The 22976-nt window shown below is 44.8% G+C and overlaps 8 protein-coding genes across 8 annotated transcripts; 5 read left to right on the top strand and 3 right to left on the bottom strand.

Moving 5' to 3' along the window:
- Nucleotides 1-942: 942 nt before the first annotated feature.
- PHALS_07202 (uncharacterized protein) lies at nt 943-1161 on the top strand (the record flags this gene model as incomplete). The annotated part of the gene is made up of 2 exons (XM_024720627.1): nt 943-990; nt 1057-1161. 2 exons carry the CDS (start codon nt 943-945, stop codon nt 1159-1161), a joined length of 153 nt encoding a protein of 50 aa, XP_024585807.1.
- Nucleotides 1162-2148: 987 nt separating this feature from the next.
- Nucleotides 2149-6674, bottom strand: PHALS_07203 (pek gcn2 protein kinase; the record flags this gene model as incomplete). Its single annotated transcript, XM_024720628.1, has 4 exons — nt 2149-2238; nt 2304-4139; nt 4212-6580; nt 6647-6674. 4 exons carry the CDS (start codon nt 6672-6674, stop codon nt 2149-2151), a joined length of 4323 nt encoding a protein of 1440 aa, XP_024585808.1.
- Nucleotides 6675-7159: 485 nt separating this feature from the next.
- PHALS_07204 (uncharacterized protein) lies at nt 7160-11186 on the top strand (the record flags this gene model as incomplete). The annotated part of the gene is made up of 3 exons (XM_024720629.1): nt 7160-7474; nt 7542-7739; nt 7806-11186. 3 exons carry the CDS (start codon nt 7160-7162, stop codon nt 11184-11186), a joined length of 3894 nt encoding a protein of 1297 aa, XP_024585809.1.
- A 134-nt stretch (nt 11187-11320) lies between these two features.
- On the top strand, nt 11321-12358 carry PHALS_07205 (geranylgeranyl transferase type-2 subunit beta; the record flags this gene model as incomplete). The annotated part of the gene is made up of 1 exon (XM_024720630.1): nt 11321-12358. One exon carries the CDS (start codon nt 11321-11323, stop codon nt 12356-12358), a length of 1038 nt encoding a protein of 345 aa, XP_024585810.1.
- A 172-nt stretch (nt 12359-12530) lies between these two features.
- Nucleotides 12531-13759, bottom strand: PHALS_07206 (20s proteasome subunit beta 2; the record flags this gene model as incomplete). The annotated part of the gene is made up of 6 exons (XM_024720631.1): nt 12531-12604; nt 12675-12891; nt 12957-13044; nt 13112-13260; nt 13326-13502; nt 13577-13759. 6 exons carry the CDS (start codon nt 13757-13759, stop codon nt 12531-12533), a joined length of 888 nt encoding a protein of 295 aa, XP_024585811.1.
- A 274-nt stretch (nt 13760-14033) lies between these two features.
- On the top strand, nt 14034-14757 carry PHALS_07207 (40s ribosomal protein s18; the record flags this gene model as incomplete). The annotated part of the gene is made up of 2 exons (XM_024720632.1): nt 14034-14036; nt 14302-14757. 2 exons carry the CDS (start codon nt 14034-14036, stop codon nt 14755-14757), a joined length of 459 nt encoding a protein of 152 aa, XP_024585812.1.
- A 294-nt stretch (nt 14758-15051) lies between these two features.
- On the bottom strand, nt 15052-16287 carry PHALS_07208 (uncharacterized protein; the record flags this gene model as incomplete). Its single annotated transcript, XM_024720633.1, has 5 exons — nt 15052-15088; nt 15159-15247; nt 15308-15542; nt 15624-15868; nt 15943-16287. 5 exons carry the CDS (start codon nt 16285-16287, stop codon nt 15052-15054), a joined length of 951 nt encoding a protein of 316 aa, XP_024585813.1.
- A 5927-nt stretch (nt 16288-22214) lies between these two features.
- PHALS_07209 (uncharacterized protein) lies at nt 22215-22555 on the top strand (the record flags this gene model as incomplete). Its single annotated transcript, XM_024720635.1, has 2 exons — nt 22215-22402; nt 22480-22555. 2 exons carry the CDS (start codon nt 22215-22217, stop codon nt 22553-22555), a joined length of 264 nt encoding a protein of 87 aa, XP_024585814.1.
- Between the last annotated feature and the right edge of the window lie 421 nt (nt 22556-22976).

Below are 22976 nucleotides of genomic sequence, written 5' to 3' on the forward strand. Positions count from 1 at the left end.
TGCGTCAAAAACCGCCGGCGAGAATACTCACAGAGGCGCAACCAGATCCTGCCGGAGTGTATCGTTAGGAGAAACCTTGTCATAGCGAGAGGGATACTGCTGTCTTTCATAGCTAGTAGATAGTAAAAGCGATTATGAAGAAAGGCACTGATCGAGTTTAACCGCTATGCGATTCTGCAGCATTTCCTTCTTTATCTAGCCGATTATTATCATGCATTACGCCGCTTAGCCTCTCTAGTGCACAAGGTTGGTGCCTAGTGGGAAGGTTGACTCGCTTGACACCGACACTTTATCCTTTGAGCAAAAGAATGCGTCCATGACTCCAAATTGTCCCCTTGTAAGTAGTCATTTGTCATGTAAAGCAATATTTGAATCAATTAATTTCATGGCGCGTGTAACGGGATTACACATACCCTGGTTACAGGTGTTTGTGTCACACCAGATGGTCATGGTGTGACCACACCCAAACAAAATACGGTACGGGGCTGGATAGCCAGTAGTTATGCATGTATTTAGATTTTACTATACATATTTAGGAAAATCTATACACTTAAAATTAGGCGGCTTTACCGCAGATAAAAAATAAAGTCGGTCTCAACGGAAGAGTTAATTAGACGTGGGTTAAGGCAAAAATTACCCTTGGAGTAAGCGGATTGCGATCCGCTAAACTCGTACTTGTTCCAAATATAGAAGGAGAGGTCGGTGACCTAACTTACGCTTCCTCAAAGCGCAAAGCTACGGCATCCCCGCTGCAGCTGATATATCAAGTCAAATGGTTTTTGACGCTTCCAGACATGCTACAGCAATCTGATTCGACCAGACGATCAGATTGACGCAGCGGCAATATTATTGCATCAAAACGCTCGTCACGTTATCAACAGCTAAGATATCAAGTCAAATGCGTTTTGGCGCTTCCAGAGATGGCTGAGCCATGAGAGTTGAATGGAGAGAGGCTTCTCAAAGTGTTGTGTGCTCATGAAAGGTGGCAAAGTAGGTAACATACTCCTGGCACACTTCATGTCCATGAGAATCTCATTTTGTGTGCGCTGGTTTGAGACGACAAAATCATCGCGACACCAGTACAGCTTTAATGTTGACAAAGGAGGTAGTACTGCACTGCTATTGTTGTTCATTAAAACAAAAACCGAAGTGCCAAAATAACATATCATGGTCAAATATCATAATCGGAATTTAAAGAACCCGGAACCCTCATGCTAGGATTAAGCTTATTCTAACGCGGAATGCTGGTCGCTATCCGACCAATTTTGGGACCGGACCATTATACCTCCAACCCAATAATCACACTCCCAATTGGGTGCGGGTTGGCATGGCGGACACACCACAGGGGTGTGATTGCTCGTCCACTTTAGTGACCTATCTCCGGCGTCCTTGATTCGGATCCTTTGGGTATCGGGCCAGGTATAAAAAATTAGAGCAAACAAGATACTACTAATTTTGGTTTCGCTCCTGGGCGGAGCGCACGAACTCAACTTATGTGCCTTTGCAAGAGCATACTCCGTAAATCAAAGCTTCTCGTGTGCAAAGTGCACAGTAACCCATACCAAAAAACATGATAATATTATTCTTAAGAGTACTGCTTCTTGCTGGTATGCGCGTCAATAAAACTCAAACAGAAATTCCGCTATCTGATACATGCGCATGCCCAACCTCTCATAAACAAATTTAGGTTCTCTCAACACGCATTCACCATACGAAATACTAGCGCGTTTGACAACCGACTGTTACTCGGAACATGTAAATTGATCTTCCTTGTTTCGTCTGCAATGTTTTGGTAGACGCTGTGCCGCACCTTTCTTACGTATTGTATTGTTTGGTAACCATCTTCGCTGTTATCTGATTTCAACCCCCTATTATTTAAGATGCAGACTTTCTTAATGGCATTTTGCAGCCTCATGTTACTTAATCTGCCAGTACATTCTTTCCTATTAAGTTGTTATTCTGCCAATGAATAGTGCAGAAATGGATGGATACCTGGAATAAACAATTTGTGTCTTTCTGTACATGTTGGATCCGAATTCCTACAAAATCTTTCAGTGCTATCTCTTACGACTATTACATTTGGATGGTGGGGCAAGTGACATCATATCGTATCGATCGTCCACCATACTGTGCAGCAGCACGTATCGTTCACGCCCGACGCCGCGTGAATTTGACTCTGGAATGAGAGATATGAGCTCTTCCATCGTATACTTCAGCTGCTTTCGAAACCTTGGGTTGCTAGCACAAACACTGTCGATGGCATCGCTACCAGACCTCATTAAAGCTGTAGACATTTCACGTACCAAAGCAAATGGCAAATCAATAGAAAGCACCTTCATGGCTTCATCCCCGCGCGATGAAAAGCTAGAAGAGATCCACTTGGATACACGGCGCTGGACCTTTTGTGTGTCAAGTTGATAGTTACGGTAATTTCGATCCCTCGACTGGTACTTTGCATCAACCACCTTTACATCAAAGAATGGCTGCAACGTGTTACCTGTCGATACACATTTTCCACTACTATTGTTGCAATTGTTGCCGTCTCCAAAGTGATTACGTCCAACTCCAGTTGTTGACTCGCCATGATAGCTTCTGTTCACATTAACAAGCAACTCGCTGATGTATTCCGGAAGCGCAACCACATTCATGATCACGTCAGCCTCTGAATGGCTTTTCACCGCACGAATCTTCACCTGTTGCTTCTCTTGTATCAAGTGCTTGTGAACAATGATCATCCAGAGCATATTTTGCTGTGCGCAGTAGTCTTCCAAGTCTTCTATATGCACCAATTCGGGATGGAGATACTCTACGCCAATGCCATGACCCCACAACAGTCTCGCGATGTGCAATCGAAACATAATCGTATCGGATGCATCGCCTGTTGAGCAGACTAGGACCTTGCGACCACCTGTGAGCACGTCTGATGCCGAAAATTTGGTATCAAGCAAGGCGAGACGCATGGGTACAACGAGTATAGATACAATCTTGTCAACGGCAAAGCGCACACCCATTGCAGCTACTGCCGAGCCTTTGACGTAAGCAGTCGTAAGCTGAAAGCGAGAGACCAAAGCGTCATAGCGTCCACCCTCTGCGATGATATTCTGGTTATCTTTTGCCGCTACTATCAGTGAATCTGTTTGATCACCGCTCTGCTCACCGCACAACGATTCATCTAGCAAAATCGCCTGGAATATGAATCCAGATGTATATCGCTCAGGACGCGGACTCAACCCCAAGTCTAGCCGTATGCACACCGGTCCAGACATCTGAAGGAAGTGCATACTCTGTAGTATAGAGCGTAAAGACTTCAGGCCTTCACCAACGTCCTTAATCATACGTCGTAATTGTAAATCTCGCTTTTGAACCTGCTTCTGGTCGACAGAAGAGAAAGCACCAGGATCACCATCAATATTTGTGGTCGAGTCAAAACGATCTCGATCCTTTGCAAATAGGTTCTGCACTTCCAGTTGGATCGTATCAAGCGACGTGGCACAATCCTCTGGTAACATAAAGAACGGTTTTAATGCGTCAATAACGCTTGCTGACGCACCAAAATGCTTCAATCTCTTTGCACAAAATTTATAATGACTCGATTTTAAGCTTGGGGCTAGTTTGGATGGCGGACCAGCGTGTACATTATACGATATTTCGTTGGATAGGAGATGCAATACCTCGCGACGCGCACTGCCGGGAACGCGGCAAAGATCAAGAATACCGCGCGTTATGCGAGCGTCATTAAAACGTAGATAATATGAACCAAGCGAGCTTGGCAAAGCTTTGATTACGCTTGACACGACTTCAAGTCCTTCAAGCTCCAGAACAGGAGAATGGCTTTTCTCATTCAAGATTATGTCAAAATCCGACTCGGTAAATTCACGGGGGTGGCCACCACCGATGCTTTTCCGAAATACTCGGTCAAATTGGTAGCTCTTCAGTCGTGACACGTTGTGCCGGGCAACAAAGCGAGCAAGTCTCTCGGTCAGATCAAAGGGTAACGCAACTGCCACTCCATTACTATCTAGGACCACTGATGCGCTCGGTGAAGCGCTAAAGCTGACACCGTGAAACGTCTGAGCCGATAGACGGGGCATCAGCAGTGGTGTTGACATTTCCACAGCTCCATGACACTGAAATATATTCTGTAAGTATAACAATCAACATGTGAGTTAGCTTTAGCGAATAAATAAAATACAGCATAACAACAGACGAACTTGCAGCACACTGCAGACATAGGTTTTTGTGCGCAACTGCACTTCATAGTTTCGCATCTTGACTGATTCAAGGTGATCGTACGTGTAATCATCGTGGACAAGAGGCTCCTGGGAAATTAGCGCACCAATCAATTGCCCGAAAAACTTCCCCTGCGGGTTGGCAAGAGTGTCTAGCGCCTCGCGAAGATACGATCCTTCCACTTCTATCTTTGCGGGCAGCAAGGAACTTGCCAACAGCTCCTTTGCATCTGGCCGTTTGGAAGGATCACGGTCACAAAGCCACAAAATGATCTTTTTGACATCGTCGGGAGCTCGAAAAGTTTCTGGAAGCTCCAGCTCCCTCAAGGCAGTAAGCGCTAGTGCGCGTTCCATTAGTGTTGTAAATGGTGGCGACCACATTTCAAAAAACAGAATTCCTAACGAATACAAGTCCACCTTCTGGTTGTATCGCTGACCTTCTCGTTCCTGTTCTGGTGCTCGGTAAAAAGCTGTCCCAACGCCCGCAGTAATATTTCCGTCCACACCAGCCGACATTGTCGTCATGAGATTGGCAGTCTGTCCAATTGGTTTGCCCACTTGAGTGCTTTCCAAATGCTCCACCTTTAACCGCCTATATAGCTCAGCAGCTGAAGAGCCATCTGACTCGGACATAATATCCTTTGTTGCATTTTCTCCCGAAGAGTTTAATTCGCTGTTGCGATTTTCATCTTCCATTATTTTGGGGGGTCGAACAGCAAGACCAAAGTCCCCCAACTTGACAATACCTTCCGAGTCAAGAAAAATGTTCGGTGGTTTGACATCGCGATGAATAATGCCTTGGCGATGAATATACACAAGCGCTTCCAGTATCTGCCGGAATAGTGTCCAAATTTTGTCTGGATTTTTCCACAGACCCTCTTTATCAATTACTTCTCGAAGCGCATTTCCTTTGCAATATTCCATCTGAATGTACAATTTTTCGAGCTTGCGCATTTTTCCAGGTGCGAGAATTTCACCATTGGCCTCACTGGAGTTGTCCTTGTCGTTCTCTGGGGCTTCTTCCAGCGCCTCCCACTCAGTATCATCTCGATACTTGCTAGACATAGACTGATGAGAAGAAATCTGAAACGAGAGACCATTGCTATGAAAACTGCGAGCTGACGTCGACAGCAGTCCTGCACTGCGGCCTAATGTGCCTAGCCAGTCATCTTCATCTGACGAGATCATTGACCCCAGCTCATCCGACGATAGGCTTGTTTCAAGAAAAACATTTTTTTCCCCTCTCATTGAAGTATCGCTTTGCTTGCTATCGTCATCGCTAGAATCACTGTCCACAAGGCAAATATCATTTTCATCGTCACTTGACGTTCCATATTCGCCCTCGATCCAAGCTTGAAAATATCGAACGATATGTCGATGCTGCATCCGTGAAATTGTCTTAACTTCTCGCAGAATTTTCTTCTTCATCGTCTTATCATCTGGGTCAAGTTTTACTTTTTTAATTGCATAAAGCTGTCGGTCTAATCGATTTTGCACTTTTACTACCTCACCACCTCCCCCACGGCCCAAAAGTCCAAGCTCTTTAAAATCTCCTTGATACCTCGAGCGATACTGCTTTGGCGCAAGTCCAGCGTCCAGTATCGACACATCTGATTCCGCAACAGAACAGCTCGACGACGTTCTCGTCATGATCGTATCTGTATGTCGTTCGTTGAAATCTGGCAATATCTCCACATTTTCTTGAATTTCCCTTTCACTATCGGACGACTCACCATTGATACTCAATCGATTTTTTCTCCGTCTTCGTCTGGATTTGATCGCTTCTCTTTTTTTTCTTTCAGCTTCCATAAATGCCAAAATCTCTTCATTTTTGGCCATTGCCTGCTCCTCCTGGCGCTGCAAAAAAGCATCTTGAGCCATTTTTTCTTCCAACTGAATATCTTGTTGACGTGCCATCATCTGATCAAAAAACGATGATTGGTCTTTGAGATGGTCTTGAATAAAATCGGTCGCGAAGACCACGAGGTCGTAAACTACAGCATCTCCAACCTTCTCTAGCGCAAAATCCGACATACTATTATGTAAATTTATTGTTTCAATGTCGGATAATCCGTGCTTGGCTTCCACTGTGATGTTTGGCGGCTGCTTGAGTGGATAGGCTTTTGGAAAGTCGATGTGCAGCAACACCTCAGCTGTCGTGGCTGAACCCGGTGTTGCCTCACAGAGTAGACGGATTGTAAAGATATGTGAGTATAGCGGTGTAGGGCTATGATTGATGAGATCACGGTCAAAAATTGCCTCAAGGACCTCCAGCTCCTGCTCCTGGAGTTCGCGGGCTTTAGTCAGAGTAGCTGTGTCATTGACAATCGGAAGATCCGAGGCAACAGCATCTACATGTCATAAATGAACAATTACATGTATATGTCATATGAGTAGTATGCGTGTTGCATTTATACCTTTCTTCTTTCCCTTTTTTCGGCCCATGAACCCGCAGCGCGCGGTGTTTGCAAATTGTGTGTTTTTTAAATCACTTGGGTTTTAAAAGATAAATTATCCGTCAAGTGACCAGTTGTAATATAACTGATAAATTACATTTCTCACCAAAGCCACCGAAATTCACACTCACGTCAACGTGTGTCCTGTTGAGTACTACCAGAAACATTAACAAACATCATGTCTTCTTTGATGCGAGACCTTACAAACTCAAAATGGGTGAATAGAGCTGTACATATAATCAAAAATTGAGATTTTCATTAAAGTGGGATTTTCAAGGACGCTATCCTGAATCTTATAGTAAGGCTGCAGGAGGATCGTACCGAGGTTATATATGTTTTTCAAAAAGCTTATAAAGTTTTGGGGTGCGTGTACAGTTTTTCACACGTTTAACAATCATTCTTCTGTTGATGCTGTTTATCGGTTACAGCAAAGGTGCGAAACGATCAAGCGGAAGACGAAAGTCGCGAGAAGCCATGGATAGAATATTGGCACGCTCTGGTGTTCGGCTGCAGTCATCACGAGTTCAGAACAACCAGGATGGATCGGATCCTTACGAATCTTCAAGCTCATCATCATCTTCTGAAGACCGTGGCAGGGATATTTTACTGCGACTATTGCAGCAGATCGCTGCATTTCTCGAACGTAAAGAGATGATGAGTACTCGCATCGCTGCGTCAAACGAATGGAATCAGAGTCTCAGTCGCCGGCGTTCAAAGAGCAGCAACAACAATCTGTTTGAAGTAATAATTGACGTCTGTGAGCAGTGGATGAGACGTCTGAAACATTCCGTAAAGTGTCAATAATTATCATTTCGAAGTTGAGAAAACGGGCTAATTTACATTTTTTCCTTAATAGACTCTTGATGGACGGGAAGACAAAGATTGGAGCTCGGAATCTCCACGTCAGTTGGTAGCTGAAGCAATTATTCAGGAATTATTGGTAAGCTTGATGAAGCTGCGAATAGAAGAGAAAGAAAACATGGTTATGCATGAAGTAGAGTGTGTTGAAATCATGCGTCAGTTGTATGGTCATCTGCAAAAGGATGAGGAAGTGGTATGTGGGTAAACACTGATTTATGACGTTTTTTAATTTACTTACAATTTCATGGACTGACGCCAGGTCCGTAGCAAAGTTTGCATTGCAGCGGGTGACGAACAACAATTAAACGAATTGCAGATAATGCTACGAAACGATTTTCTCGAGGAGTTATCAAATGTCGAGAGTCCAGAGAGGAAGCAGCAATTAGATTCGGCAGAAAACAATGAGGCTTCGTTGCAATTTGCGTGGGAGACAATTGATGATCAAAAAAAGGAAATTATCCGGCTGCGCGCAGACAATGAAAGACTTAGAGACAGCAGCTCGTATGGCAGCACATCCACACAATCATTCTTCCAAGAAAATTATAGTGAGGCGATCAAAGTGTTGCGATCTCAACTTTCGTCACATCAAGTTGAGAACCTGAACATCCTTCACAACTACATTCAGCGGCTTGAAAAGACACTGCAGAGCGCCTCTACTACTTCGCACACTACACAGCGGGAAGGTGACAACTTGCATGCAATAGTGAATTTAACTCGTAGCAGTGATACACTGCTATCTCGCAGTGCCATTAGCTCTGACTTTTCAAGAACACAAGTGCATAGCGAAAGATGTGGTGAATGTCGAAAAAACTCAGCATCACTTTTTGCGCTTCGGTCACAATGCAAACAACTACGTGCACAAGCTGAGAGAGATGAAGACTCGTTGCTTCAAGCTGAGAAGGAGCGAAATCATCAGCAGCAGGAAAATTCTGCGTTGTCATCTGCTCTTCTTTTAGCGAAGCAAAAACAAGAAGAATTACGCCAAACGATCATAAAAGTGACGCAAGAAAAGCATGATCTTCAAAATCTGAGCGACTCGGAGCAACGCACTTCCGAGCGTAGCCTTCAGATGCTTCAAGAACAGCTTAATATCATGCAAGAGCAGAAGGCTTATGTGAAGCAAAAGTTTGATGACCTCAAGAGTAAGTATGATTTTGAAGTCAGCGAGAAGCTAGCGACTGTACAAAAGTTAAATGATCTGCAGGTCACACACTCCAGTACATTCCAATCAATAACGAAGCTGCAGTGTCAAATAAAAGATCAGTACGAAGCTGCGCAAAAATGGGAGGCGCTCGTTAAAGAGCGAGATGGTGCGCTCAACGACGTTTACGCTACGGTGACTGGGATGGAGCATGAAATCGTGGCACGTACCGCTGAGCTTCAGGAAAAGGGTGTGATTATTGCTGATTTGAGGATTGAGTTAGGTGACTTACAGCGTCGCCTCGACGCAATTAAGGAGGAGAAGTGCACATCAGCAAATGAAGTTGAGAGACTTCTTGGATCACTTGATGAGTGCAAGCGTAAAAACCAACGCCTTGAAAAGGGCTTCGAAGAGCTTCAACAGGGAAAGGAGCTCCTTGCAAGCTTGCAGCAGATAGAAAGAGAAACGGCGGTATCGCAAGTTGATGAATTGAAACAGACGCGAGAGACATTGGATGCATTGAAAGTAGAACACGTGTCAACACAATTCGAGTGCACTCGGTTAGGACAAGCGCTGGCAGACGCAAAGGAGGCGAAGTTAGCGTTTGACACTACGCGCAGCTTGGACGTGAAGCGAATGCAGCATGAGCTCGACACCGTTATCAAAAAGTGCGTGATACATGAGCAAGAATTAACGAGGCAGAAAGCTATACAGAGCAAATTAACGACTACAATACAAGAGCAGCGTGCGCGTGCAACAGACTTATCCAATGAGCTCGATCAGTCTAAGACGGAACTGGAGATGTGGGTAACTAAATGCGATTCACTTGATGAAGACAATTTTAAATTGAAAAATCAGGTGCAGAGTCTACATGAGGAGCAATCTGGGCTCAAGGAAAAGATTGAAATGCTTAGTTTGGAGTGTGAAACAAAGTGTTTAAAGCTGTATGATCAAGAGAACGCGCTAAAGAACGAGATTTTAATGATGACAGAGCGACATCGATCAATGGAGCGAGAACGCCGCAGTCTTGAGAACGAGAAGCGAACACTACTTCAGCTAGTGCAAACGTTGCAAGCTCGTCCAGAGCTGCAACAGCGTGTGTTTAGTGAGATGCTTATGACTTGTCAACGAGGAACAGAACGTGTTTTCTATCAGTTGTCGGAACGACTTGTGATGACATTGAAGAAGATGAGTGCAGCGGAGAAACAATTAGAGGCTTTACGATTATGTCTAGCTGAGCGCAAAGCTTTTTGTGGGTCTGAAAATGATGGAGACAATATAGCATCTCCAAAAATTGTTATTCACAAAGAGGATTTTAGCAGCTCCTCGGTATTTGCACTTTCGAATTCTCAGCCAACGTGGTTAGATTCAGTTATTTCATCAGAAGAGCCGCAATTTTTTGATATAAGCCAGAGAATAATGCCTACCGACACTGCCATGGTCAGCAATGATGAACCATTTGTAGATTTAAAGCAATCGACAACCATTCATCTGCTCACCTGGCACAAACTGATAACAACGATGACAAATCGTCGACTCGACAAGCTGCAAAACCTCAGTACTGTTATGGCACGACGATTATCAAAAGAGCTTCTACGAAGCATACAAGCTCAGTGTTTAGCGAAGTGGAGATCCCATGCTCAAGCATTTCGATATTACACAAGGTCATCTGCTTCGCCAACTTTGGTTTCGGCTTTGGCTAGTTGCATCCATCTGATCCGTTCACTATGTGAATCACCGCGCAAGACTTTGGAGGGCGAAGTTAGTGAACAAGCGAAGTATTCACTTGATTGTGGAAGTGATGAATTGACAAAGTACTTGATTGAGATCAAATTGAAGGTCGGCGGCTGGAAAGTGGCTGCAGATTGCAGAATTGCTCAGTATGCTAAGCAAAGTAATCAGCTCAAGGTAGTGCAGAGAAAATGTGCTGACCTCAAGGATCTCGTTGGCTTAAATCAGCGTTTGATTGAGGAAATGGAACGCCGCACCACCGGCCAACAAAAGTTAGTTGAGGCTGCGTGGACTTTCGCCACAGCCTTTCAGGCTCTTTCACCTTCTGCTCGAGCCAGAGTGTTTCAGTCGCGTGACTTACTTTCTGCTTCTATGGGTATTTTACAGGGTCTAAGCTCGTTGGGAATTTCTTGTTCAGTAAATAAATTCAGCCAAACTCTTGGTCCTAAAATGATGCAAAGGGCAAATAATGAACCAACAATGCCCAAGATAGTGACTGTTCTATCGTCAAGTGCGGCTTCGGGTGTCAAAACTGGCACAGATATTGTGAGGAGTGAAAACGATCGAAAACAGCTCAACAGCTCTAACATCGAGCTGCTTGAAGAAGCCGTTCTTTCTTTGAAGAGAGCTATGCAGCAGCAACGTAGTCTTCAATTGAAACTCAAGGAAAAGAAACGATTACTTACAATCACGACAAAAAAACTGCATGAATGCACCATGCAATTTCTGCTTCTGAGATCATTTCTGCAGTGGAAAAGAAATCATTAAAAAAGTCTGACACAGTATTACCAGTCATTGTCATGAGATCGCTTTTCATTTGCTGTCAGTTTACATTTAAATTTAAAGTAACGGAGTTTGTGTCTATTGTATGTTAACAAGAAGACGATTCTTAGCATAATCATATGAGCTCCAAAGACGAAATTCAGTTACAGCCGCCGGCGTTCAACCTCGCGTTGCACGTAAAGTATCTTGTAGGACTCAAAAACAAGACAGAAGATTTCGAATCTTGTATGACGGAGCATATGCGCGTGAGCGGTCTGTATTGGGGCGTAGGGGCCATGGCACTGCTAAACCGTGAGGCAGATATGGAACCAGCCGAGATTGTGGACTGGGTATTGCAGTGTGAGCACCCAGAAGGAGGATTTTCTGGTAACGTGGGCCACGATCGCCATCTGCTCTACACGTTACACGCTTTGCTAGTGCTGGCTATGCTAGGCGCGCTAGACCGGATCAAACGTCATGAGTGCGCAAGCTACGTAGCGTCATTGCAGCAGCCCAACGGATCTTTTGCCGGTGACGAGTGGAAAGAAATTGATACCAAGTTTACATACTGTTCACTTTTGGCATTGAAGATATTGGACAAGCTGGAGCTCGTGGACGTGGAGAGTGCCATGGCCTATATCGGCACGTGCCGCAACTTTGACGGTGGTTTTGGTAACATTCCAGGCTGCGAATCGCACGGTGGCCACATTTTTACCGCTGTAGGTGCGCTATCGCTGGGATTCGCCTTAGAAGAATATGTGGATGAAGAACTACTGGGGTGGTGGCTATGTGAACGGCAATGTGACTCAGGAGGTCTGAATGGCCGACCTGAGAAGCAGGCTGATGTGTGCTATAGTTGGTGGAACATATCGTCACTTATCATGATAGGAAAAATTGACTGGATTAGCAAAGAAAAACTCATTAATTACATTCTAGCGTGTCAAGATGTCGAAGATGGAGGTATTGCCGACCGACCTGGAAATGTGGCAGATGTATTCCACACTTTCTTTGGTATCGCTGGACTTTGTATGCTTGGGTATTTTGAACGAGAAAAAAAACGGCATCCAGAGTATCAAGGGATTCGACAGATTCATCCGACATTTGCTATACCTACGGATGTTGTAGAGAAACTGCACTTAACAGCCGATAGGATCCTGCCATACATGCGCGAGGAGTAATACCAACAACTCCATTTAAGATTCTTCATATTTATGGCATATGTGGTAAATAGGCAAGTAGAATAGCCAAAGTGATACCGCATGATCTTTAGTTTAGAGAACTCAGATGCAGTTACATCGCAATTATTATCTTGGGCACTTTCAAAAATCTCAAGGAAGTAACGATATGCATCTACAACTCCATAGGCGTAGCCTCCTCAACAACAATGTCGGCAGGAAAAGGCTCTGTCTTGGAGCTAAGGACAACTGACACACCAAGATCAAAACAATTTAGCATGAGTATGTCGACAGCCTCGTTGCAGCCTCAGGAACGTACGTGTAGCACCGCGGGGAATGTGCGTAACAATGTCTCGGTTGATTTGAGAACGCAGCTCTGACACTTCGTTAGGTTTAATGCAGTTGATCTCCTTGACCACTTCTACCTTGCCGCTTACTTTTTTTATAGTTGTCACGTCGACGTTACTGCCCGAACCTAGATCGTTGAAAATACCCGCCAAAATAGCTTCTTGCACAAGACTCTTGGCTTCGTCCTCCTGTATATTATACGCGAGCGTTGTTAAATATTTAGCACATGGCACTTATTTATCGCAGACTGTACCGTCATATCATCCTTATAACCGTGCTCAAAGACCGACATAGCGGCCAGACTTCCTGATCCCATTGTTACGAAAGGAAGCTTGTCCGTACTGTCAAATATACCGCACCATCTTTTAGTGTTTTGGTTCAAGTCCGTTTTATCCTTTGTACCCTCACCTTCCGTGGGGGTAGATAGTGTAAAGATGTGGGCCCGTTACGTCGACGCCTCCAAGAACAAGCGCCGCCGAAATGTGTCCTTGATACTGAAAAAGCATTTTTTTAAGCAACGTCATGGCTGTAACAACGCGCGACTGTGTATCCGTATTCTGCCATTTTCATCACTTTAACCATTAACGAAAACAAACGAGTATGTTCACCGACTAAAACGCACCAAACGGTGTAGCTCGAGCTGCGACGAGATTAGCGCCGTCGTATTTTCTGTGTCGGCGGCCGTTCCAGCACCGCAGCAGTATATATTGGGTGCAATATAGTGGATCTTTTCACAGTTTTTGTCCATGACAATCGAGCCGCCAGTCGAGCGTGTGTCGGCACCCAAGACCACTCCATTCTGTAATTTAATAATCGATACCAGATAATGCTGAGTAATCATAGAAGTAAACAATCAACATTGCTGCAGCTTGCCTTGTAAACGACGCCAACAATGGTTGTGCCGGTTTTTGTAGCTTTCAGCTTCTGCTTGCCACCAGACTGACTCAAAAGAAGCTCATTGCGACGGCAGTTGTCAAAGTTAAATCCTCCATGTAGCTGATCGGCGGTCGGAAATGCATCCCCAAAGGTGTTATGGGTACGGCGAAAGTCGGTCATTCTCGAGCAGTTCACGAAATCTTTGTTAGCAGATTGGGGGATTTTGTACTCGATACTTGAAATCGAGTAGATACGGTACTCTCACACTGTCAATTAATATATCCTTCGTAAGATAAAATTGTAGAAATCAAAACTTAAGAAACTTGGTAGGGTTAATGATAGGTCATAATGTGCAGAGTCCGACTACCAGTCATTTACAAGTCTATAGATAATTTAAGTTAGCTACAAGCCTTAGCTTTATTCCCACTGCTAGAAGCAAAAGCATTTGTAAACCATGGTAAGTGATCTGCATGCTAATCAAGGGAGGCAGCTGATGTGCACATTCGTGGTGCGTGGTCAACGAAAGTATCAGCCAGATGAGACATTCAACACGGTTAGTTCGAACGTCAGACTTTGTTTTCAAGCAGCACGACAGACTGGCCAAATTCACGTTTACATCCCTACCAGCTCCTCCCTTGATCAACATCAGCAAATGCTATGCAACACTTAAAGGTTCAGACTGCTAACGCTACTATTTGCTGTCGTATGTTGACACTTTCCAGTCGCTTGTGATCAGCCCGGACTTCCAACACATTCTGCGTATCCTAAATACCAACATTGATGGTCGCCGTAAGGTGTGGATCGCCCTCACTGCCATTCAGGGTGTGGGACGTCGTTTTTCCGTTATGGTCTGCAAAAAAGCGGAAGTAGACGTCTCTAAACGTGCTGGTGAGTTGACTAACGACGAGATCGAGCGCGTTGTAGCTATCATTCAAAACCCGCTGCAGTTCAAGATTCCGGTATGGTTTCTTAACAGACAGAAGGATTTCAAGACTGGTAAGCACTCGCAGATTGTGGCGAACAATCTACAAGGCAAATGGCGTGAGGATTACGAGCGCCTTAAGAAAATCTACGCTCACCGTGGTCTGCGTCACTGGTGGGGACTTAAAGTGCGTGGCCAGCACACGAAGACCACTGGTCGTCGTGGCCGTACGGTTGGCATTCTCGGTGGCAAGTAATTTTCCTCTAGAGAGTGCGTTCTGGCTCTCCTCTTTGGGACTGGCATTAGTGTGGTGGGCAACGATCTCCGGTTGAAACTTTCGGGGTGGTTTAAGCAATATCAACAAGATCGCCAACTTTTGGTGCTTCTTTTTCGAACATTCGCTCCCTGAATATTTTCATATAGATTGTTACTTGATGCGGGAAGTTTTGGAATAAAGGTGACCATGTCAAAATAGTATCAAAATAGTTGATGTTCATCTATTCAGCTCCTGACCCAGTAACTTTATCGCTTCATCTAGCCTACAAGCTTACTACTGGGTATCAACAGGTACACCCATTTTCCTAAAGCTGAAAACAGACACAAAATGCTTGTAAGAGATATAGCCATAAGGGTAACCTCAAAGAAGTTAGAACTTACGCTTCTGCCTGCTGAGTGTAAATTTGCTCCACCTGCTTCCGAAATTGCTCATCTTCAGTGTGATACTTTTGCAAGGCCGTCGCAAAAACCTATCCAACAGAGCCGCCGCATTAAATAAATATTTATACTGGAACAACAAACATGGATACCTGTTGCGAAATTCCATGAGCCTTCATTTGAGCCTGTGTCATCGACTCAACGTGCTCTAAGTATAAACTTTGAAATTCCTCCATAGCCTTTTCCACATCGGTGATACCTTCGGCACGAGCGTGAGCAAGCATGTCAGCCATTGCCTTCTCCATGCCAGCCACCATTTCTTTTAAAATAGCCAGCGTCTTGTCGGCAGTCAGATCATCAGGGACCTCTACAGGTGATGGAAACACACTACACAGGAACCGGAACAATAGTCAGTTCCATACAAGTCTTTGGTACTCCAGGATCTCGGACCAAAAGCGGTGAACTTACGTTCGCATGAGAGCATTGAGGTCTTCCTGTAGCTTAAGAATTTCAGCATCTTGTGCATACTTATCTAGCGCAATTTCAAGACTTTTGTGGCTCCACTTGCGCTTTTCAACAACCTGTTGCTCGAGACCTTCCATCATTTGATAAAGCTGCGACAGTATCGCTTGCTGGAACTCAGCGTCGCTAACCTCATGGTTGTTGTCTTTTAGATAATTACGTAAGGCGCTTTCAATCTTTGGTAGTTCTTTCTGTGATCAGAATCCACAAAGTAAAGAGTCAATATAGTACATAATAATTCGTTTATTTATTGAAACATGCGTACGAAAAGATCGTCAACCCCAGTCAAAAGCTCCGTGAAGAATAGAGCAATTTCTGCCTGGGATATATCCTGAATCGCAGGCAACTTTGTTTCGCTAGATGACGATGACGAAGCACTCCAAATCATCTTACCCACACCAATCAACGCGCCAACTACAGCAACACCTGCAACTATACCCGTAGTGTCCGATTTTACGTAATGCGTTGGCGCGGCATTGATACTGGCCTGGCATACGAAAGGATAAGTTGCGTATAAATTGGTGGTGGATGATGCGGCCGGAGATGCACTGGGACGTCGATAAGACGCAATTCTGGCTGACTGACGAAGTCGTAGGGAAGCAAGGCGCATCGGACCGAAAAGTATCGCGACTTTCTTGGTGGCTGGAAGCAAATAATTTGGCTTTTCCAAAAACCAAATTTGAAATTTTGATTTTATTATAAACAATATTAGCGCTAACGTAATATTGTTGCTGAGTCGAAATTCTCATGACAAGGACACCACATCGTTTTAGTTACTTGAGATAAGATAATGATAATTTAAGCACATCAGCAGGTACTGAAATCCTACAGCGTAAGAAACGTTCGTTCGACTACTTAAAAAAAAATTAAAGTAGCTTGACTCTTTCTCGCCAAAATATGTTAGACTGCGCACAACGTGCGCTATTCCTGGCTTAACTGAACACAACAAAGCCGTATGATGACATTTATACGGCATTTGGACGTACCGTGGGCTGCATATTGGTGCAGTCTAGGGAAAAGTGAGCTCGTAGTCTAAGCTGTTGTTCGTAATGCAAATCATAATGCCGCTAGTGTAGTAGATCCTCTTTCGGAGGCGGTAAAAATTACCAACTCTGTGGAGGCTCATCTCACTGCAGTGTAATTTTAAGGTTCTTAATATGCCCCTAGAGGCCACAATGATCGTGTTTCAAAAACAACGCCCGATTTAATAGCAGCCATCCGTCGGCTTTATTTGTTGTAACAAAAAACATTTTTTGAGCCAGCCAAGCTAAATGTGTAAGCGAAAGAGCTGTCGCATCGAAACACGCACGCGACACATGGTTCACGGCGGGTCAGTGCAAACTTAGCCATTAGACATGAACTAGAAATATCACTGCAACCAATGAAGAGACTTCGTAGAGCGGAAATTATGCAAAAAGCCAGGTTTTGAGGTTGTAACTGACCTGCTTCACCTTCAAGTAAAGTCATGGAACCCTTTGCATAATATGAAATCGAAAAGTACGCTTGCTTTGGACGGGCATGATTTTCGTTTAGATGACCTGTAACGGGATTACACGTATCCTTGTATGATATGGCGGCTCATCAAAGGTGGTGTTCTCGAATAACACGAAGTCTTTACATGGCAGGACTGCCAGTAGTAATGCATATTAATAAGGTTTTACGATACTAATGAGGTATTACTTTATTAATTAGGAGCCCCCTAAGGCTTTAGATATTGGCAGCTCTGCCGCAAGTAAAACAAATAAATACAGTTTTGCTTCTGAGCGGAAGAGCGTCGCTACCTTGGTTAAGATTTTCAGTACTCTTGGAAGCAGCGGATTGCGGCTACGCTGCACTCATACTGACTCTTGAATAGAACGTAAGGTCGGTGACCTTAGCTTAGCTTCATCTGAGCAAAGAGCTACGGCATCCCCGCTGCACTTAGTAGCACTCGTAGTCAATCTACACTAAGTCATTACGAATGATCCTCTGTGTAGGAAGGAAGAATATTCCTATTGCCCCAGGGCATGCAGGACGGGCTAAGTAAGCTGATGTTCTTGCTGGGCCCTGAGAGCGTAGAACACCTTGTTTCGAAGGTCCCGATGCGAAAAGCGGGCGCCGAGAGGCGTTTTCAAACTTAAAAAATGCTCTATTTGAGCACCTTCATCAGAAGCTGTCAGCGCCGACTGCGACCATAACCGCCATTGTCGATATATGATGACTCCTCCCGACCCAGGCCGCTCATGGTGAGAGTTAAGACCTTTGAGGGTAAGGATGAAGAGAATCTCCTGCTCTGGGTAAGCAAGGCCGAGATGGCTATGGCATCCGCCATGCTCCAGTACGAGCAACAGCATGTGACACTAGCTTTCACCAAGCTAGGGGCGAGATTACGAAAGGGCACTAACGTGCGGTGCTTCGGCTGAAGAGGTGTTTTCCTTCCGGAAAGAGCTGAAACATCATCTTCTCAAGTGTTCTCGCGGCCTGTTTTTAACTCTTAGACAATGTCCACAATTTTTTTCTTGCCCTAACGTGCTTGCTGCTCATAAAAGCGGACGTGAAGAGCTTTGAGAAGTATTTGAAGATCCTTTCGATTCCGAAGCGTCGCGACGCTCTACGATCGAAGGAAGTCAGCTGTATGCTGAGGCGCTGGAAGCGCGGCTAAGCAACACCGCCACTGTTCGCTTAGCGACGGGGACTTGTGTCACTGTGCTGAGGGTCCTTGTGGACCTCGGTGTCATGTTTCCTGACTTCAATAGCGTGGAACGCTGTCTAGTCTTAGACTTGGATGCAAGGTATGACCTTATCCTTGGTATAAATGATTGGAACACCATGAGCCATAAAATAATTGGAGGACAAAGATCTTCGGCGCTACGCGCACGTCTCTTAGTGGAGCATTGGTGAGTCATGAACCCACCGCCGCAAAGAAGCAAAGCTCTACTGGCGCGGGCACTGGGCCGGAACGGTCAAGGTGCTGTATTGGACAAGAGTCCCGAGCGTGGCTCGTGGGCTGAACGTGGAGTGGCACGAAACCCACTGAACGCTGCTCACGTTATGAAGCAGTTGCTTCATGCCAAGAATGGCATGGTCGGACGAGGTCCGAGGCATCAAGGGCGAGGCGCTTGTGATGCACGTGGAGTGGCACCTTATCCTCCTGGACGAAGACTGCGGAAACAGCAGCTCTTCGTCGGATGTTGTTAATAGCATCAAGGCTCCGATAGAGCTGAGAGTGGGGACACTGGATGATGCCGAGCGCGTGTTTTTTACTGGTCTCGATGAGGCGAATAATTTCTATAGATAGGGGACGGCGAAGCCGTATGTTATATGCAAGACGCTAGGCGTCGACCATCACGGAGCTTGAGACTCGTACAGCAGGGAAGCTAGGCGAAAAGAGAGCCTCCTTCTTAAAAAAATAACCAAGCTGTGTCTTGTCGGGTGAAGGCAGAGAATTTTGGTCCGGACTCGGAGAGTTTATGGGACAGTTCTCATCGGAGAAAACCCAACCCAAGACCAGAACTGAGTGTTGATTATCGGGATTGAGAATAGATGGAATTGCTGGATCTTTGGTATGTATATGAGACTTCGTAGGTCTTTTCCAGCACGTGTAATAGGCACGATAGCGGTTCGAGAGGGTGACGGCGGCGTTGCATGCACCGACGCACTTTTTTATTCATCGCAAATGATTCAGACCCTAGCAATTGCAGTCTAACCTTTCAATATAATGCTTCATTGCAAGTAACTCTATATCATGAACATAGTAGTATTTGTCTGCTGTTTTAAGCTTGAAAGATTCTGAATAAAATATGCGCTCATATTCATATACATCCGCTACACGACCCCTCATTAATCTTCATAAAAATGACTTCAAGTGGGGTGGAAAAAGAAGGGCTCACGCGTACCCCGATTCTGATCATTTTGAGGTTAGGTAGCACTCGTGACGCACCCGGCTTTGCCAATTAACCGTGTTTTTCTCCACATATCGACGTAATTAGCCCTATTTTCTAAAAGAATAGACCGGGCCAAGCCACGTTAACAATTGTCTTCGGAACAGAGATACTGACCAATCTACAATGAGGCGTTTGGCTCCAAAGCCAGGCGTGGTGCCCTCGTAAGAGGAAAAACAATTCTCATATTTGTTTTTCTTCTTCTGGGGTCGCCACGCCTGGTAAGATGCTTATGATCATATCGTGGTAAATCCCAACAAACAGGGTTATTACATATATCGGTTAACACGCTTTATAGCTGGTTGCTCGCTTCCAGGAAGCCGTCAATTACCGCGAACGAAATAGAACAAGTGAAATGACATTTATTATGGCAGATTGGCCCTAAATCTCCTCTGCACTAATAATGCATTCAATTCTGAATAAAAAAGAATTAAGGAATAAACAACTATGCAAGATATATACTTTTGCTCACCACATAAAAAATCATGTGGCCCACCGACATGTGTAATGGGGCCGATCCCTGACACCACCTACCCACCGCTCAAGAGTGGGTTTATCCATAATTTCTTCAAACTCTCATCAGACATTTCTTCCAACATTTTTTCAGCTTTTCTAATCGGTCACGTATGATCTCACACGAAATGAAACGCTTCAAGGCCGACTTGTACCGTCAAAAAGCGAAGAGCAAAACCACACCTCAATCCGAGGATGCGAAGCGCCCTCGCATCATCGAATTTGGATGACGCTCCAATTCTACGTCAAACGGCGCTTTCGCTCGTTGAGCCAAAACTAGGCTACAAATATCCAGCATGGGAAAATGACGATTACTGTGAAGAGCTTATCGACGAGTTCAGTCATCCAGTGTAACTACGCTACCGTGATATTGAACCTCATCACGAATCTCACGACCAACGTGGTGGTGACACCTTAGCGTCTTTCTGACTCTTCTGTTGAATGAAAGATCGAGTAGTGACTCAACACAAACAATAGCAAGATGAACACCCTTTTTTGCAGATTCCACCTTTGAGGACAGATTATCCCGGTCGACTTAATGTGGTGGCGGACGTGCTTGTACGTCGCCCCGACGACTAACTGATGAATGTCAAAACGATGACATCGACAGTTCATAAGGCTATATTTATAACATATGGGCCGAATACAACATTTTTTGCACTGCTGGAAGCGCTGAAAAGCGAATATTTTAGAGATTCATATGCCGCTTTATCACTGAGTACGATAACATTTTCGCAATCGTATCCTTATCTTAAGCTTGCTGTGCTATTGCGCTGACCCACTTGACAGTTTAGGTGTGGTTGTAACTCATGAAGTGTGGAAGGCACACGATTTCCTCAGGGTGTCCACCTCGAAAAAAAACACAGCTCAGTAATTAGCAAGGACTGCTGGTCTAGTGTGAATTAGTGGGTAGACACGTATATCCTTATGTGGGAAGGTGTCAACGAACTGAAACATCTCCGCTTGCGTCGAGCCCTTGGCCAGCTTCTATGTTTCGGCAAGGTTCGGCAGTCATTATGTATGTTATTGATTATTTACTTTTCAGACTGTAAATTCAGTATATGGTCTTTGTGATCAGTATAAACAGACTAATTCATTTAGCTGCCGTCAACGATACTGTTACCGATAAAGCACTGTTACAGATAGCAAAAGTTTTGACACCTAGTTTTACGGAAGCCATTATCTAGGGTGGCGATCCATTTTCACAGCGAAGTGTTGGCAAACATTTTTCAAGGTACATTGCATCGTCAATCACTGACCATCCGCAGACAGAGGGTAGGACAGGATGAATTAATCGCGTGGTAGAAGATATCCTTGAACGAGCCCAATATGCGCGAGATAGTTGCACTCAATTGTTGACTTTGCGTTTAGTAACACGATGCATGCCTCGAAAGGTTTAGCTCAGTTATAGATGTTTTTACCTCACTCCCATGTTCCGCAAACAACATCCTAAATCGTCTCCAGTCCTGGTATGGGGATACTACTGATATGATACGACTCGCTGATATCATTCCTTCTAAAATTCGCAGCAAAATTAGTGATTATATCTAAATGAGATCGAGCGTATTCAGCAAAGTGTGTATACTTTGCCCGGGTAACAAGAACACGCCAATGTCAAAGGCAGGCGACATACCGATGGGTCTGCTGCGGAATATTTGATACATAATCAATACATGCAGTGTCTGAGGTCTATAATACTAGTTTCACATCAAGCTACACCGGGCCGATCATGGTCGTAGCGAAGAAGGGATTCAGTCATACTTGTGGTAGCCTAAATAGAGTGCAAACACATCCAGCGCTCTATGTGGGCTGAGTTAGACCGAGATCCGCATTTATGAGCCAGTTTAGTGTGAAGTACTCTATTGCAGACAAAACAGCGTATCCACCCCTTCCTGTAGCTAAGCTACCCTCTGTTTCAGAGCGGCAAAACAATTTTGAGCCGCTGGAGGTGCATCAAGGCACGCAGTGCAAAGCTGTAGCTCAGCAATCATTAAAAAACTGAAGATCTCAGTTCCGGTAGTAAGCCGAGACTTTCAGAGGGAGGTGACGCTCTGTCACGACCGATCGGGCACATAGAACCTTGCCGAAGAAAGGATAGTGTTCAATGGCAATAATACATGAGCGAGAGTCCGCTTCATATCGAGCAAGTGATTTGTCAGAGGTTTGTTCAGAACTTTTACCAGTTCTCGATGAAGAAATTCCTGTCTTCTGGGACATTAAAGAGTTTCAGATCCCACCTCTGCATTTTTGCCCTGGCATCATAACCGCTTATGACCTGGCATACGTTACCTTGTGTGTTTTCACGGAGTGGAGCGCCGCATGATACTACTAGCAAGTGGGAACCGACGTTGTCGTAATTGAGATGATAGGTCAGCACCTATAACAGCCGTTTTTCCAAGCCAAAATCTTGAGAATTTCATCTTCACATTAAGGTCCCAGTTATAAAATAATGTATCGGCCCTTTCTTTTCCAAACGCGGACGGAACCTCTGCGGAGTTGTGACGTGTAAATCAAAAGGCATCGATAAATTATATTTTAGCGCTCGTTTTGCTTACGTGCGAGCAAATATACCGCATGCGTAGGCGTGTAAGGGCTTCACCTCAAACACTGCCAGATAATTTAACTTTTGCGGCACGAGGTGATAAAAGACACGTTGCAGCTCTTGTGCTAGCAGAAGGACATACCTAAATCTTGTAGCTAGATCCAGCTTATAGATGACTAACTGGGTGACGTCGTGAGTGGTGCCGTACAATCTTTCTCCGCTGGGAACAGACATGCGGCGCAGAAAATGCGCCGTTTTCACCGTTTCACATGTTTTCACACATGTGGGCGGATGTGCTGAGTCAGCACTTGGAGAGTCGCTGCG

This window comes from Plasmopara halstedii (genome assembly GCF_900000015.1).
Source record: "Plasmopara halstedii genome assembly, contig: Scaffold_3073, whole genome shotgun sequence".
NCBI lineage: Eukaryota > Oomycota > Peronosporomycetes > Peronosporales > Peronosporaceae > Plasmopara > Plasmopara halstedii.